General features: G+C 35.7%; 2 gene segments (V, D, J or C); both read right to left on the bottom strand.

Annotated features, from left to right (window-relative positions):
• LOC128544704 (Ig heavy chain V region 914-like) lies at window positions 1-454 on the bottom strand. The segment is given in 2 exon segments: window positions 1-317; window positions 409-454. Coding segments are annotated over 2 exon segments (363 nt in total).
• A 12233-nt stretch (window positions 455-12687) lies between these two features.
• Window positions 12688-13150, bottom strand: LOC128544277 (Ig heavy chain V region 5A-like). The segment is given in 2 exon segments: window positions 12688-12995; window positions 13092-13150. Coding segments are annotated over 2 exon segments (351 nt in total).
• Between the last annotated feature and the right edge of the window lie 4155 nt (window positions 13151-17305).

The following is a 17305-nucleotide window of genomic DNA, read 5'->3' as shown; positions in this document are numbered from 1 at the left end:
TCACTGTGGTCTACGAGCGCAGTAATACACAGCTGTGTCTTCAGTCTGCATGTTCTGTCCTGTTAATGTTACTGTGCTGCTGGACGTGTCTTTGGAAATCTGAAACCTGCTTTTCAGTTTATCACTGTGGTAATTGTTACCACTACCACATGCTAATGCAATCCACTCCAGAGTTTTTCCTGCAGGTTGTCGTATCCAGCCTGTACAGTAGCTGCTATCAGTTAAGGAATATCCAGACACTTTACAGGTCAGAGGTAGTGACTGACCAGGGGTTACTACTGAGGATCCAGGTTGGGTCAGCTCAAGACACTGAACACCTGTCAAAGGAAATATGGTACAGTGCTAAACTCAAGAAGTTATACATTATAAAAACTTAGTTTTACATGTAATCAAATGTAAATGACTTACAGTCTATGGCTGCCAGCAGCAGTAGGAGTAGGGACGTGGAGAACATGTTGTGTGTTGAAGTTAAAATAGGTAAAAGAGCTTGGTCTTCATTGCTTAAATATATAACAGGGAAGGGCATTTGCATAGGGACACTCCTTAATTGATAAGAAATTTGAGAACTGATGTGAATTTCTTTTCGGAGTTTATATTTTAGTAAATAGGAAGATTAAAGTTGTTAACATACATAGACAATTAATATGTTATATTATATTAGATAACCATAGAATGTGTAATGGTGTGATGGACCTCAACACAAAGTGGCGGTACTTTAATTACTCTCATCTTGATTATATCATACCCTTATGTACTCTATTTTTTTTTTTTTACTTATGTCATTGCATGGTGCCAATGATTTGGCGATTTATCAGTTTAAAAAGAAACTGTCTGATGTCTGCACCTCTCTCTCTCTCTCTCCTCACTAGAAGAGAGACACTTTGATGCCTCAGCCCCTATTCAGAAGACCTTCCCATGTCAGATTCATTCAGCATTTCTTTGTAAATAGTTTTGATGGTGAAAGTGTTATTGTGATGCATTTATTGATTGTATTCAATAGTAATTGATTTAAAGTTTTCAGCCGACAAAAGTAATCCTGTAAATGTTATTAGTAATGTTATGTGGTGTGGTATGGAGAGCTGCACCACAAGATGTTTTAATGTTTGTAAGATCCCTAACGCAGGGCTTCTGAGGCGGTGAATGAAACAGAAGTTTGGGAGAGTTCTTATGATACGCACAGGAAGACCTTTCAATTTGGAGATAGCGTAGGATTATTAATTGGGAAACAAAAGAAAACTAACAACACAAAAATGAACAGAGCTCCGCCATCTATGCGAGAACGGATGGGGCTCTGATAACTGAAAAACAAACTTTAGATCTTCTCGGAGCCTATGCCCTTAACGAGAATGTATTTTAGAGAGAGGAAGAGTTTGTGTTTTTAACTATCAACTAAAACTGAGTGCTCAAACTGGACTAATGCATGTCGCTCTCTTTTTCTCTCTCACTCTCTCTCGCCGGCGTCTTAGACAAGCAGAGGCTGGGGCTTTGCTTCTGGACAGCGCACTTTGTCTGTCTATTTGTCCGTCTTTTCTTTCTTTCTTTCTTTTTTTCTTTCTGTCTTTTTCTTTGTTTTTTCTTTTGCCCTAATACCTTACCGGTTCTACCTAAATGATTGCATAAAGGGCCAAGGTATCAGGACGATTAAATAGACATGCCCCCAGATGTGGCGTGTCCACACTGACAGCGGAAAAAGACTGCTTACACAAATATGTAGATCCAAATTGAAGCAGTACATCCATTACTGCACGGGACAACTCTGTGTATTCGTCTGCTACCACAATCCAAAATTCAGGCAGTGTGAAATTGGAAAATAATGATTTGTGGGGAAATGAGTAACAAATTCTTTTGGAAAATACTTTTTGAATTGTTCCAAAAGGCTGCGGAGATGACCAGTGATCTCTGATTCATTTCCAGTGAATGACTAAAGTTCCTTCAGGCTTCCTTTTCCTCCAGATGCTCCTCAAGCTCAGGAAACATTTCCACATTTAAATTGTGAGTCTTTCAAGAACGAGTACACTTTTTTCGCGCAGTTCATGAAGACGTCTGAGTGCCTTCCCCCGTGATAACCACAGGACTTCAGTGTGACAAGTAGTCTGCTGTTTACTGAACGAGATTTTATGTGATTTACGATTTTTTTGATTGCACATTTTTTTTATTTTGATTGCACATTTCAAAACACTGTTAAGTTCAGAATCGAGTGCTTTGCAAGCAAGAGACTCGCGGTGTATGATGCAGTGTGTGAACTTCACGTGAGGAGCCACTTCTAAAACCTTTGCCTTGAGTCCCTTGTTTTTACCGACCATTGCACCATCACCATCAGTACATACACCAACACAATTATCCCATAAAAGTCCCATCTCTTTTATTTTGGTGTCGAGTTTGGTGAAAATGTCACTACCTGTACAAGTCCCCTCGAGTGCTGAGCAGTAGAGCATATCCTCATGCAGTCAAATGTGTATTTGATGAACTCCAGCAACTAAGCAGTATTAGACACATCTGTAAATTTGTCAACTCGCAGTGCATATTTTTTTCCATTTATCCTTTTAATCAATTGACTCTTAATGTTGTTTGCAATATTATATACATGGAAAGCGACTGAGTCGTTCGACAACGGCACAGTCATAAGACTTTTCAATAAACAAATATTGTTTTATCTCCAAATGCCTTTGCATTTTGCCGGGCTTCATACTTTCAAAAGCAAGCACTTCTGAACAGATTACACATTGAGGGAAATCTACGTTGTCGACAGTAGAGCAAGTGAATCCATACTTTATAAATTCCGCCTAATATTTCGGACGTTTCCTACTTTAGTCTGACGGGGTCTTGCTCTTATGCTTGGTAGATGTACATGGTTCTGATGACTCAGGCAAACTGTCCACAATTTTCTTAACATTTTTAGATTTGCGAATAACACATTTTTCTATCTCAGCAGTTGCGGTTTTCCTGTGCAGTTGTGCACTGTAGCAATAACTAGTGAGCCAGTCGCTGCACACTAATGGCATATCTTTGGGTTGCGAATTATTATTTTTTTTAAACACTCAATTTAAACACACACTCAATCAGTAATATCTTTACAAATCAGAAAATATTTATTTATAGCATTTACTTGTAATACTGAAAAGTGTGCATTATAATCCCAAAAAAAAGACATAATTTTTGAATCCCTTTTGCGACCCCTTAAAATTATTACGCGACCCCCAGTTTGAGAACCACTGTTTTAGGCTATAGCACGTTTTAACCATTGTTACAATAATCTTATCTTTATTTTACTGTGTATATATATATATATATATATATATATATATATTGGAACCTTGGATTACAAGCACTGCGGTTTGTGAGTGTTCCGCAAGATGAGCAAAGATTTTTTATAAATTTGGACTTGAAAAATTAGCATTGTCTTGGTTTACGAGTAGCGAGTATTATGTATCACGCATGCACTTCTTGTTTTGACGCAGAGCATCACGTGATCACAACTGAGTCAATGGTTTTTTACCTGCATTTATACTGTGTGTTAGGTGGCAGGCATTTTAGCTATAACAGTTGATGTTAATTGATGTTAATATGGAGTCCAGGTAGTTATTGGGGGCTTAGGTACAGTAGACTCGTAGGAAATTCCAGTATTGAACTATAGAGCAACTGCAGCCAAGTCAAGTCCTCAGAGAAACAACTATCAATACAAGTCGAAGCCAAAACCGTCTTCATGGTAGAGTGAAACCATCTCCAGACACAGAGATCCCAAAGATACACACGGGGCATCCATGTGACGAGATCTACAACCAGAAGCAGGGCACCAGGATGGGTCAGACAGGTCCAGAGAGCTGAGGGAATCTGGATCACTGGCAGCTCAGGAACGACAAGTGTAGCTCGACAATGGGTGCAATATTTGTAATGTATTTTCCAATTGTCTCAACTTACAATTTATACCATTTTAATCAGCACTTTTATCTTTAAACTTCTAAAAAACAAAACTTAAACAAGAAATTGCAAATAGTAAAGTCTTCCATCCATAGAACTTTATAATGCCAAGAAGATTAAAATAATAGCATTACAAGATATTTAATGAATTTCTTATTTTCTTTATTTCTTTTAATTCAACACTGCCACTTAACATGTGTGTTTCAGGGGTTTAATCTGATGTGCGAATTGTTATAACTGAGTTTATTAAATTAATGTTAAAAAGTGACTGCTTACTTTTCCTTTACCAATTGGTGACTTTTTGTTCTTCTTTATGGAATCACAAAGTTTAGTTAATCTGTTGATTTTTATATATTTTTTTTTACATTGTAATAATAATATACTCTGCAGGAAACAGTGTCAGTGAACAGACTATTACTGCACACTGTTTCACTGCCCTTAAGAGGTTTATGTACTGGGGGTTTTTGTACAGGGATTTTGTTGATTTGTGTCACTGTGTGTCTTTGTGAGAAAGACGAGCGCAGTAATACACAGCTGTGTCTTCAGTCTGCATGTTCTGTCCTGTTAATGTTACTGTGCTGCTGGACGTGTCTCTGGAAACCTGAAACCTGCTTTTCAGTTTTACACTGTAGTAAGTGTTACCGCTACCACATATCTCTCCGATCCACTCCAGATTGTTTCCCGCAGGATGTCGTATCCAATGTGTACAGTAGCTTGTATCAGTTAATGAATATCCAGACACTTTACAGGTCAGAGTCAGTGACTGGCCAGGGGTTAAAGCCACCGCTCCAGGTTGAATCAGTTGAAGACAGTAAACACCTGACAAACAAAATATTATTTTAATCAGGTTAAAGGAAAATATGCCCGAAAGAAATGTTAATGTTAAATATAATGTAAAACACTTACAGTTTATGGCTGCCAGCAGCAGCAGCAGCAGCAGAGATGTAGAGATCATGGTGTGTGTAGAAGCAGAATAAGTAAAAGATCTGGTTATCATTGCTTAAATATATAAAAGGGAAGGACATTTGCATAGAGTCACTCCCTATTGGATGGGAAATTTGATGGATTCTTCTGTATGACAAAATTTCTCCATATTTTAAAGATCTTCAAATCTAAAAATATATCTCTTTTAATGGATTTTTTTTTCTCCATGAGCAAAAGACTTTCACGTTCTTTTTATAGCACATCGGTAATGGAGCAAACTTTACATACACATAGAATTCCATAGCACAGGTTAAATACTAAATTTAGCATGATAATTGTTCTGTGCTTAAGCATACTGGTATCATCTATCATGTTTTTTTTTTTTTTTGAAGGCCAAAATTGTATTACATTAAATGCTGAAAATAAATATGAGAATATAACATATTTTGTATCATTTTTAAAGAGATATTTTATCACAATGTGAAACAAATGGCTGTATTATAATAGTCTGAAAACAGAACTTATATTTTATAGGAAGTTTGTAAATACATTATTTGCAATGAACAGATTATGTATTGTGAACAAGTGCCAATAAAATTGGTTTGAGTCTAAGTTGAGTCTAAGTAGGTTTATTTGGACAGAGATGTCAGATAGTTTGTTAAGGAACGGTTAAAGCCACAATCCACACACTATGCTAAAAGTATTGGAAGTTCTACCTCTAGGAAGAGTTTGCTTCCCAACTTTATTTGCCTCTTGCTGTTTTTTTAGGTTATTAGAACTTAACTCATGAGAACAGATTGTGTTAAACACAGTTCAGACACATGCTGTATTATTCCTGAATCAACTTATTTACTTTTTATTAAATATAATAATATACATAAAATAATGCAATACTTCAATAAAAACTACTGTGTATTTTCAGGGACATAAGTTGTTACATGTTTATTCCAATGAATGGCAGTAAAAGTTTGACTGAGATGATTGTTAGTTGCATGGAGATGATGTATATTATAAGCCGGAAAGTATTGTAAGGGTAATCCACTGTTCTGTAAATTGTTATTGTGTTAGTAGAAGTGTCTCTGGAGATGCTGGACTTATTTTTCAGTTTGTCGCTGTAAGTTGTACTACCATCAATCCAGATGATTTTAATTCATTCCAGAGTTTTTTCCTGCAGGTTGTCGGATCCAAGTTGTATAATAACTTACTGTATATATAATATGAAACGTTGCAGGGGATGGAGAGACTCTGACATGGCTGGACTATCATGGCAGCAGACTGAGTTAGTTTCTTACCCTGCAGATCTCTTAAAAAAAATAATAAACTGTGATATCTCAAAAATATATGCTGTACATTAATTAATACTGTAGTAAATGAATGAATTTGATTAAGCACTCCCAGGAAGCAGCTGTCAACAGGAGCAGTAGAGATGTAGAGGACATGGTATGTGTTGTTTGTTCCCGGGGTCTCCTGTTTTGTTCAATGTTAAGCAGAAACTATCATGCCACATAAATAAAGTGATATCCAGCCTTGATGCTTGTATTTATGCATTTGCTTCATTATCTAATGAAAGAATTAATCATCTTTTTTCTTTGACATTAACCTCTGTATCATATTTTGTTATTTGTATATAAACGATGGAGATAATTGTACAAATACAGAAATTCACAGCAAGAATTACCTACTAACATTTGGGTGATTATTGTTAATAGTGCTCAAGAATATTATTATCATCTAACATGTTTTATACAGCCAGATTACGGCGCTTCTCCACGCTTTGACGTAATTGCAATAGTTTATAATAAATTAAGTTGGATCTATTCCCATTAATATAAATGACCACAGTAAGGGAAACATCAGGATAAAACATTTTCAGTGACATAAGTTGTGACATCTTTATTCCAATGAATGGCAGTAAAAGTTTGACTGATATGATTGTTAGTTGCATGGAGATGATGTATATTATAAAAAAGTTTTGTAAGGGTAATCCACTGTTCTGTGTCAGTAACAGCATTTGTGTTATGCAGCTTTGCAAGACAAATGAAGAAATTAATCTCATCTAAAAGAATAAAACATAGGAATTGGTAAATAAAAATGTTGACTACAAGAATCTTAAAATACTGTTAATATGTTACTGGGAGTTTGCATGACACTGTTTAGTTTTTAAGTAAAATAGAACTGAACACTCCATCCAGGTTTAGTGAAACACTGAAATAATAGAGCTGTATTTTTTTCAATATTGTTGTAACAATATCAGAAATCCCAGGATCAGTTCTCACTATGTCATTTTAATGTCTCATTAGCCTTTGGTATATATTTTGTAAGTATAAAAAAGTACCTCTCAGAGGACTAAAGTATATTGTTCATGCATTGTCTTATCTGGTTGCAGAAAGATAATGTATAAATATAAAAATATACAGTAAAAGTCAAACAATTAGATGAATTTGACTGTCTTTTACAATTGAAAAACACTTTGCACTAACAAGGAAATATTTGAAAAGCTTTTTTCCTGTTTATAACCACCATTATTTATCATTCCTTCACCTTGTGAATTGTTAACCTTGAAATGATTCATCATGCTTTCACCTAAAGGATGTGATTGACCTCTTATATTATACTTTTTGTTTTAAATTAAAGAGTAGTTTAAGTGAACATTGCATATGTAAGGTTTAGTTTTTGTACAGTTCTCTCACTGAGATGTACAGCTGTGTGTCTTTGCACAATAATAAACAGCCGTGTCTTCTGGCACCAGGCTGCTGATATCTAAGTAAAGCACATTGTTGCTCGTGTCTCTGGAGATGCTGAAACGTGTTTTAAAGGAAGCTCCAGAGCTTATGCTTCCATCACCCCATATGATCCCTATCCACTGTAAACCTTTTCCAGGAGGCTGTCTGATCCAACCTGTACCGTAACTACTGAGGGCATAGCCAGAAATCTGACAGGACAACTTCACTGAGGCTCCAGGAGGTTTAACCTCAGCAGGAGACGATGTCAGACTGATACCATGAACATCTGAAAAGTAAAAAAGATACAATTATTTAACACACTTGACTTCCATTTTACACCATAATATGAAGGATATAAAAATGGGAGTTATGTGTGGAGAAAAGTGTTTACTCACAGGGCATAGAGGATATTAGAAGAAGAAAAAAGCAGCTCATGATTCCTCTGCTGTAGTCGACCAAACACAGTCGACTGCTGTGTACCAGCAGGGTATTTATACTGTATCTGTTGGGAAGATTTGCATACAGTGTATGTAATATGTCTTTTTTTTATCAAGTTTATTATGGCAGTTTTTCTAATGTACAGCATTTATTGTACATTTCATTTATTAAAACTGCAAAATCAAGTTCTCAAGGAATAAATGGTAAACTAGTGAATTTTCCTTTAAAAATGAAATATATTCAGCCAGAGATTAATAAAGCTTCAAAAATTAATTTTGACAGTTGCAATAAAAAAAAATAATAATAAAGAAGAAGAATAAATAAAACTGAGAGCTAAAACGAATGCATGTTGTTTGTATATATCCCCCTGGGGTGCAGCTTTCCTGTTGGTGTTCCTGCAGTTTGTTGTGTCATAAACTGTTACTGTATATCTGTAAAGCACTCGACAAACATCAATTAAAGTGTGTGGAAATGGTGAAAATTGTGAGGTTTTCTATGAGATGTTGATTTAGAATTCATGGAAGCAGTCCTTATTTTAAAGATAAAGGTGTAAAACATTTTTTTAGAAAGTTTTCAGATTGGGAGGTTTTTCAGTTTGTCAGTAAAATAAGGTGCAACTTTATGAAAAAAAGTAGAAAGTGAGGGAGGCAGGTGAAGGCTGTTAATTCTGCTTTAATATACTGTAAGTGATTAACAGAAATAACTTGTTTTGTTGATGTTTCATTGAATACCAAATGCATAGTGAAAATCCCTGCAAACGTTTAAATAAATAGGACAACAGAGCCTATAAATGGGTAAGATGAAGGTTTAGGAAAAGATTTGGTATGTTTGTGTACTTTTATTTTTTTTTTGGCTTTTTTCTATTCCAATTCTGTCATACTGTATCTTTGTCTTAGTTTCTTTTAATTTCTTGTACATGTCATAAAACTCTTGTGCCACTTCTTTTCTTTATGTTGTGCTTTACTTTTCAGTTTTTCCTTTGTACTGTATTTTTTTTTTCTTTTAAATACTTATTTTCTATTTTTTTTCCACGTTTACCTCGGTCTAGGTCCTGGCATTATGTACTGGTAATTTTCAGTCTCAAGTCATTAACTGATATTTTTCTAGTCATGTGCAACAGTTTTGTAATCATCTTGCTGCCACTATTGCTTTTCTGATTCTGCTGCTATAACGTTAGAAACAATCTTTATTAATGTCTGTTATTAAGGTATATATAAATTGACAAAAAGAAAAATATATATATTATATTTGATGTCAGCAGATATGTAACACTTTTGCTGAATTCCCCTTCCTCCTACAAAAAAAAGCAATCTGAAAAATTAAATAAAGCAGGAGAAAGATCAGAGCAAGCGAGCGAAGCTGAATGTGTTAAGATAAACTGATCAGCCATAAAATTGATATGACTATCAGAAGAAACTAACAACTTTGATCACCAATTATAGGATCATGAGAACCCGAGGCTCACCAAAACTTAATGCTGGCCACAATAGAAAGGTATCAGAACACCACATCCTGCTGCATATGGGACTCAGCAGGCAAAAAGCCCTGGACCGGTGACCTCCCCAGATCACAATCAGCATCCAATTACCGCACCTGACAAGCCCAATCCACAGAGGCCCCACCCCAGAACCCACAGCACCCAGACGCCTTGTGGAGCCATGCCCCGAATGACTATACCTGCCCTGGTGGTACAAAGGGAAGCCAAACTTAAACTAGAAATTTTTATTTACAAAGACTAACTTCTAGAGGCTTAGTAATAATTAAGTCAATTGCAACTGTTGATAAACAGTAGACAAAATAAATAAATAACTGTAGGGAATATTTACAGTTGATGAGAGGGCACGTGTATATGTTTTGTACAGTTCTGGAGTCTGTTGTGCACAGTAATAAACAGTCATGACTTCAGCTTTCAGACTCTTCACTTTTAGGTACAGCATGTTTTTAGTGATGGAGAACAGGCCCTGCAGAGACTGAGCAATCATGAAATTAGTCATGCTCTTCTTTTCCAGATTCTTATGGACAGTAACCTCCTCTGATTCTGTGGTGAAGATACCTGGAGAGTCAGTCAGTCTGTCCTGTACTCTTAATGAGCAGCTTATATATTATACTGTATATATTTAATATATTCACAAATAGATTAAATTAACACATGTCTAAATAAATAATTTCATAAAAAATGCAAAAAAAATATAAACCACCCTTCCCCCCCATCTCCACTGCCAGTACTGCAGCTGTGGTACCAGCTGATCCATTCCAGCGCTGGCCCTGATGCATGTTGTACCCATTTAGTAGAGGAACTTGTGGCCGAGTATCCAATAATCAAAAACATGCTCTCATATTTATTACACTCAATACTCTCAACATGCTGGTTATATGAAGAGTGTGAATAGAAAAGAGCCTTACAGGCCATATAGTTTATAGGAAAGCACAATGTTGTGCGGCAGATATGCATGTCTGTAACAGATTTAGTTTTTTATAAATTTAGCAAGAATTTTGGTTGAGAATTAGGGTGTGTATTGTGTCTGGGGTGCCCTTTAAAAGGTTGAAAAACTGTTAAGTAAACAATTAGCACACAATGATATGGGTATTGGAATTTCTACCTCAAGGAGAAGGTTGCTTGCCTTTTATTTCCTTTATCTCCTATTGTGTTTAAAAATTTGTAATTCTTGAACAAAGAGAACTGTTTGTTAAACTCTGAATTTTGGACAGATGCTGTATTATTAATCAATTCATTGATTAAAGATAGATTTTCACTGTTCATTAAATATTCAAAATATTTAAATTTGGAAATTGTGTTGTATTTCTATCATGGTCACTTATATCAGCTTGTCCACAGGTGTCCCTGTGGACAGTTAAAATGCAGAGAGATATAAATGAACAGGGCTGTTTTTGTAGACTGTCACATGAAGCTCCTTACTGTAAGAAACATAAGTAAAATGCACCATTAACTACCACATGACCTTGAAGATTCAGGTTTCTTTACGTAGCTGCAGCTCTTTCTGTTTAAAAACTAAAGATTAAATTCTCTTAAAATGAACACAAATTAAACAAATAAACATTTCACTGTGATCAACTAATTAGGCCATAACAATTATTTTGCACCACATGCTAAATAGTTGGACAACCATGTAAAACATTTCTCATAAAGTAGTAAACAGTGAGTCTGACAGTAGTTCCAGCCTCAAGGATCACAAAGAGACATTTGTTCTAATAAGTTACAGTTGCTCTTCATTTTACACAAAGGCTTATATACTCAGCAAAAAAAGAAACATCCCTTTTTCAGGACTGTATATTTCAACAATAATGTTGTAAAAATCCAAATAACTTTACAGATCTTTATTGTAAAGGGTTTAAACAATGTTTTCCCTGCATGTTCAATTAACCATTATCAATTAATTAACTAACACGCACCTGTGGAATGGTCGTTAACACCTTAACAGCTTACAGAAAGTAGGCATTTAAGGTCACAGTTCTAAAAACGCAGAACACTAAAGAGACTTGTCTACCGACTGAGAAAAACACCCAAAGAAAGATGCCCAGGGTCCCTGCTCATCTGCGTGAACGTGCATTAAGCATGCTGCAGGGAGGCATGAGGACTGCTGATGTGGCTAGGGCGATAAATCGCCATGTCCGCACTGTGAGACGCCTAAGACGGTGCTACAGGGAGACAGGAAGGACAGCTGATCATCCTTGCAGTGGAAGACCACGTGTAACAACACCTGCACAGGATCGGTACATCCGAATATCACACCTGCGTGACAGGTACAGGATGGCCACAACAACTGCCCGAGTCACACCAGGAACACACAATCCCTCCATCAGTGCTCAGACTGTCCGCAATAGGCAGTCCATGAGGAGGAGATGCACTGCAGTACTTCAAGCAGCTGGTGGCCACCAGATACTGACTGGTACTTTTGATTTTGAGCCTCCCTTCATTCAGGGACACATTGTGAAACATTTTTAGTTTACGTCTTATGGTGTTGACTCTTTTAGTGTTCATACAAATATTTACACATTAAGTTTACTGAAAGTAAAAACAGTTGAAAGTCAGAAGACGTTTCTTTTTTTGCTGAGTATATGATGAACTATTTAAATAAATTAATGAAATAATGTGTAGGACTGCTGATATTCTGTGAAAGCAGAAATAATGTAAGAATTTAAATAAATTATTTGTATATAACACATACCATTAAGTTACCATTTAATTAGACAAATTGAGTAAACATTTAAATATTTTTTTGATGAATAATGATCTAGATTTTATTCTGAATCAGAGCTACAATTCACTCTCTATGCTTAATGTAGTGGTATTTCTATGTTTCTTTTCTCCGACTATTGTGTTAAAGACAGCACACTCTTGCACACTTTTATTATGCCTTGTGAATACGTCAATGATTTACTTTAATAATTCAGTATATTTATTTACACAATAAATAATACACAAAATTAAGAAAATAATAAAGGACATGCTTTAAAATTAATTTTAAAGAAATCTTTAAATAATTATTTGTGTGAAATTCTTTAATCAAAACTACTGTTATGCTTTCTTAAATGATACACCATGTTAAATCTTCATTCTAATAGCTGATAATAAATATTTGACGGAGGTGTTTATTGGGTATATAGAGAGGATGTTTATTTCATGTCACATAAGGTTTTTGTAAGGGGAATCCACTGTTCTGTGTCACAGTGTATCACTTGCGCAGTAATACACAGCTGTGTCTTCAGTTTGCAGATTCTGTCCTCGAATTGTTATTGTGTTAGTAGAAGTGTCTCTGGAGATGCTGAACTTATTTTTCAACTTGTCATTGTAAGTTGTGCTCCCACTAGTCCAGATTATACCAATCCACTCCAGAGCTTTTCCTGCAGGTTGTCGGATCCAAGCTGTATCCTCGCTCGTAACTGAATAGGAAGTCTTACAGGGGATGGAGAGACTCTGGCCTGGCTGGACTGTAATGGCAGCAGGCTGAGTCAGTTCATAACTGTGGACATCTGTGGAGAAAAACACACTGATATCTCACATGCTATAAAGTATGCTGTACACTTAATATAATTTTAATAAATGTATGAATTTGATAAAGCACTCACAGGAAGCAGCTGCCAGCAGGAGGAGTAGAGATGTAGAGTACATGGTGTGTGTAGTTGGTACCGGGGTCTTCTCTGTTTTGTAGAGTTTAACAGAGACCACTTTATTGAATAAATAGAGTAATCCAGCTGTGATGCTTGTATTTGCATATCTCTTGACAGTGGGAGGTTTCAAGCACAAAGTAAAAAAATGCTTATGGTTAGAAAGTGAAAAACTAAATAGTACATAATAAGAAATAACAAGCTGCAGGTCAAATTCTTAAAGTATATTACATGCTGGGACTGATGGGTAGTGTAGTGTAGTGTATTGAGTATAGTGTAGTGTAGCGTGGTGTAGTGTAGTGTAGTATAGTGTAGTGTAGCGTGGTATAGTGTAATGTAGTATAGTGTAGTGTAGGCAGTATAGTATAGTGTAATGTAGTATAGTGTAGTGTAGCGAGTATAGTGTAATGTAGTGTAGTACAGTTCTATGCTATTGTGCATTACAATGACTGTCCAACACATTATTAAAACCTGAAAGGATGGTGCCGGACTAGAAACTTAGTGATTGGAAAAAAAAATGGAATGTAAAAAAATATCCATGAATTAGAGTGATTGGAGACCTTTTAAATGCTTGGTAAAGTTGCATTGTAAAAAATTAATAAATAATAAAAAAAAATGTGGAGACCACAGGTATGGTTGATAGTAAAAGGACAATTATTTTTATTTAAACGATAAAAACTTACATGACTGGGATTAAATAATGTATAAATTACCACGGAAAGTCCTTGGATGTGCTGAAGAAGACTTTACAGAGTGATATTACTCTCCCATAATGGATATAATACGTATCTCAGCCAAAAATCAGTCCATCTCTGGACAAAAGTAACTGTATGATATTGTGTAAGTTTGTTCAACCAATTCCACCCTACACGCCAACTTTAATTAAAGCTAAAGGTGACTGAAAAAAATATTAAAGCTTGCAACCTTTTTTTCAATGATTCAACAATAGGATTTCATCTTCAGGAACAAAAAGATTCACCAATTTACAAAAAAAAAAAATCATGTAGCTTTTGAAATACTGTACATATACAGTATTAAGAAAAAAGAGTGTTTAAACCTGTGAAGCAGGTGTGATGATACAGTAGCTTGACATGCAGCAATAATTGCATTACAAATAGTAAATGTATATTTTGTTACCCATGATGTTAATAAACTTTTACAGATTATTATTATTATTTATTTATTTATTAAAAAAAAAATAATGATCTAGGCTTTTATGCTGAATCTTCCAGTGATGCAATTTACACACAATGTGTTGAGTTTGTTTGTTGAATTTGTTGATTAGAGCTCTTTATTTGGGGTTTTATTCACTGTTTATGAAGAAGACGACAATAAAATTATAAAGCACTGTTGCTCTGCTTTAGCTGATGTAAATAGTTTTTTATACTGGGTGTTTTTGTACAGGGATGTTGTTGATCTGTCTCACTGTGGGTTCCCGAGCGCAGTAATACACAGCTGTGTCTTCAGTCTGCATGTTCTGTCCTGTTAATGTTACTGTGTTGCTGGACGTGTCTCTGGAAACCTGAAACCTGCTTTTCAGTTTCTCATTGTAGTAAGTGCTACCGCTACTACATATCTCTCCGATCCACTCCAGAGTTTTTCCTGCAGGTTGTCGTATCCAGCCTGTACAGTAGCTGGTTAATGAATATCCAGACACTTTACAGGTCAGAGTCAGTGACTGACCAGGGGTTACTACTGAGGATGCAGGCTGGGTCAGCTCAACACAGTGAACACCTGTTAAAGAAAATATTGTAATGATGTAACAAAAAAAAGTTACAAATCCTGTATTTTATATATAATCAAATGTAAATCACTTACAGTGTACGGCTGCCAGCAGCAGCAGCAGAGATGTAGCGATCATTGTGTGTTTTGAAGCAAAATACGTGAAAGCTCTTACACTTCATTGCTTAAATATATAACAGGGCAGGACATTTGCATAGAGCCCCACCTTGAGTGGAAATTTGATGGGTTGTGGATTTCTCTTTAAGGTTTATACTTTAAAAAATTAGAATATTGGGAACATTCCTTAATATTAGGTGGACACGTGTGGATGCACATCAAGAGCTTCAGGTTATGTTCACATCAAACTACAGAAAGTGGGAAAAGAAATGACCTCTGTTGATCTTAACCAGGGCATGATGGGTAATATTTCTCAATAATGGGTATATTCTAGTATACCCTATTCTAGTTCCTGGACATTTACATCCATTTTATTTTGCACACTTTTGCACATTTTCCATTTGTGCATATTTGTACTGTACAGTCATTACTGTGTATATTTTGTAAAGCTAGTTTTTTTTTATTTATTTCTATGTCTCATATTTCATATTCTATTTCTCTTATCTGCAGTTTCTATATTTTAGAAGGAAGGTCTATATATTTCATTCTTTATTTCCATTCCCTAATTTATTTCTATTTCTACTGATAATTTAGATTTTACCGTTCACGAGCGGTCGTATAAGCATTTCACTGCATATCGTACTGTGTACAACTGTGTATGTGACGAATAGAATTTGAATTTAATTTAGATAACAGGAAAAAAAACTTTTTATTTGAGAAATTGTTTCCTTTAAAAACTTGTTTCATGAGTTTTACTTAATAAAAGTGAGCTACTGCCCTCTATTGGTGCAAAAAACTTTTACATTTTGTTCCCCATTCTGAACATATGTGATTGTACAGGGCTGAGTGTTTGGAGGTTCCATTGCTTATACCAACATCCACTTTACACAGCTCAGTCTCAGCATGCATTTTCACATCACACTAAATAATTTAATAATACCATTAAAGGTAAAACATTATAGTGATGTCTTTTTTTTTTTTTTTTTTTTTTTGAAATACAGAAGGGATTTCTAGTCCAGCTTGTTTACTAATATCAGGTGTCCCTGTGGACAATTAAAATGCAGAGAGATATAAATGAACAGGGCTGTTTTTGTAGACTGTCACATAAAGCTCCTTACTGTAAAAAACATAAGCAAAATGCACCATTAACTACCACATGACATTGAAGATTCAGGTTTCTTTACGTAGCTGCAGCTCTTTCTGTTTAAAAACTAAAGATTAAATTCTCTTAAAATGAACACAAATTAAACAAATAAACATTTCACTGTGATCAACTAATTAGGCCATAACAATTATTTTGCACCACATGCTAAATAGTTGGACAACCATGTCAAACATTTCTCGTAAAGTAGTAAACAGTGAGTCTGACAGTAGTTCCAGCCTCAAGGATCACAAAGAGACATTTGTTCTAATAAGTTACAGTTGCTCTTCATTTTACACAAAGGCTTATATACTCAGCAAAAAAAGAAACGTCCCTTTTTCAGGACTGTATATTTCAACAATAATGTTGTAAAAAAATCCAAATAATTTTACAGATCTTCATTGTAAAGGGTTTAAACAATGTTTTCCATGCATATTCAATTAACCATAATCAATTAATTAGTGTAACATGCACCTGTGGAATGGTCGTTAAGACCTTAACAGCTTACAGAAAGTAGGCATTTAAGGTCACAGTTCTAAAAAGGCAGGACACTAAAGAGACTTGTCTACCGACTGTGAAAAACACCCAAAGAAAGATGCCCAGGGTCCCTGCTCATCTGCGTGAACGTGCATTAGGCATGCTGCAGGGAGGCATGAGGACTGCTGATGTGGCTAGGGCAATAAATCGCCATGTCCGCACCGTGAGACGCCTAAGACGGCGCTACAGGGAGACAGGAAGGACAGCTGATCATCCTCGCAGTGGAAGACCACGTGTAACAACACCTGCACATGATCGGTACATCCAAATATCACACCCGCGTGACAGGTACAGGATGGCCACAACAACTGCCCGAGTCACACCAGGAACACACAATCCCTCCATCAGTGCTCAGACTGTCCGCAATAGGCAGTCCATGAGGAGGAGATGCACTGCAGTACTTCAAGCAGCTGGTGGCCACACCAGATACTGACTGGTACTTTTGATTTTGAGCCTCCCTTCATTCAGGGACACATTGGGAAACATTTTTAGTTTACGTCTTATGGTGTTGACTCTTTTAGTGTTCATACAAATATTTACACATTAAGTTTACTGAGAGTAAAAACAGTTGAAAGTCAGAAGACGTTTCTTTTTTTGCTGAGTATATGATGAACTATTTAAATAAATTAATAAAATAATGTGTAGGACTGCTGATATT

The sequence above is a fragment of the Clarias gariepinus genome, chromosome 16, assembly GCF_024256425.1.
Source record: "Clarias gariepinus isolate MV-2021 ecotype Netherlands chromosome 16, CGAR_prim_01v2, whole genome shotgun sequence".
NCBI classification, from domain to species: domain Eukaryota; kingdom Metazoa; phylum Chordata; class Actinopteri; order Siluriformes; family Clariidae; genus Clarias; species Clarias gariepinus.
Note: the sequence above shows the minus strand (reverse complement) of the source record. Positions and strands in the feature narration are given on the sequence as shown.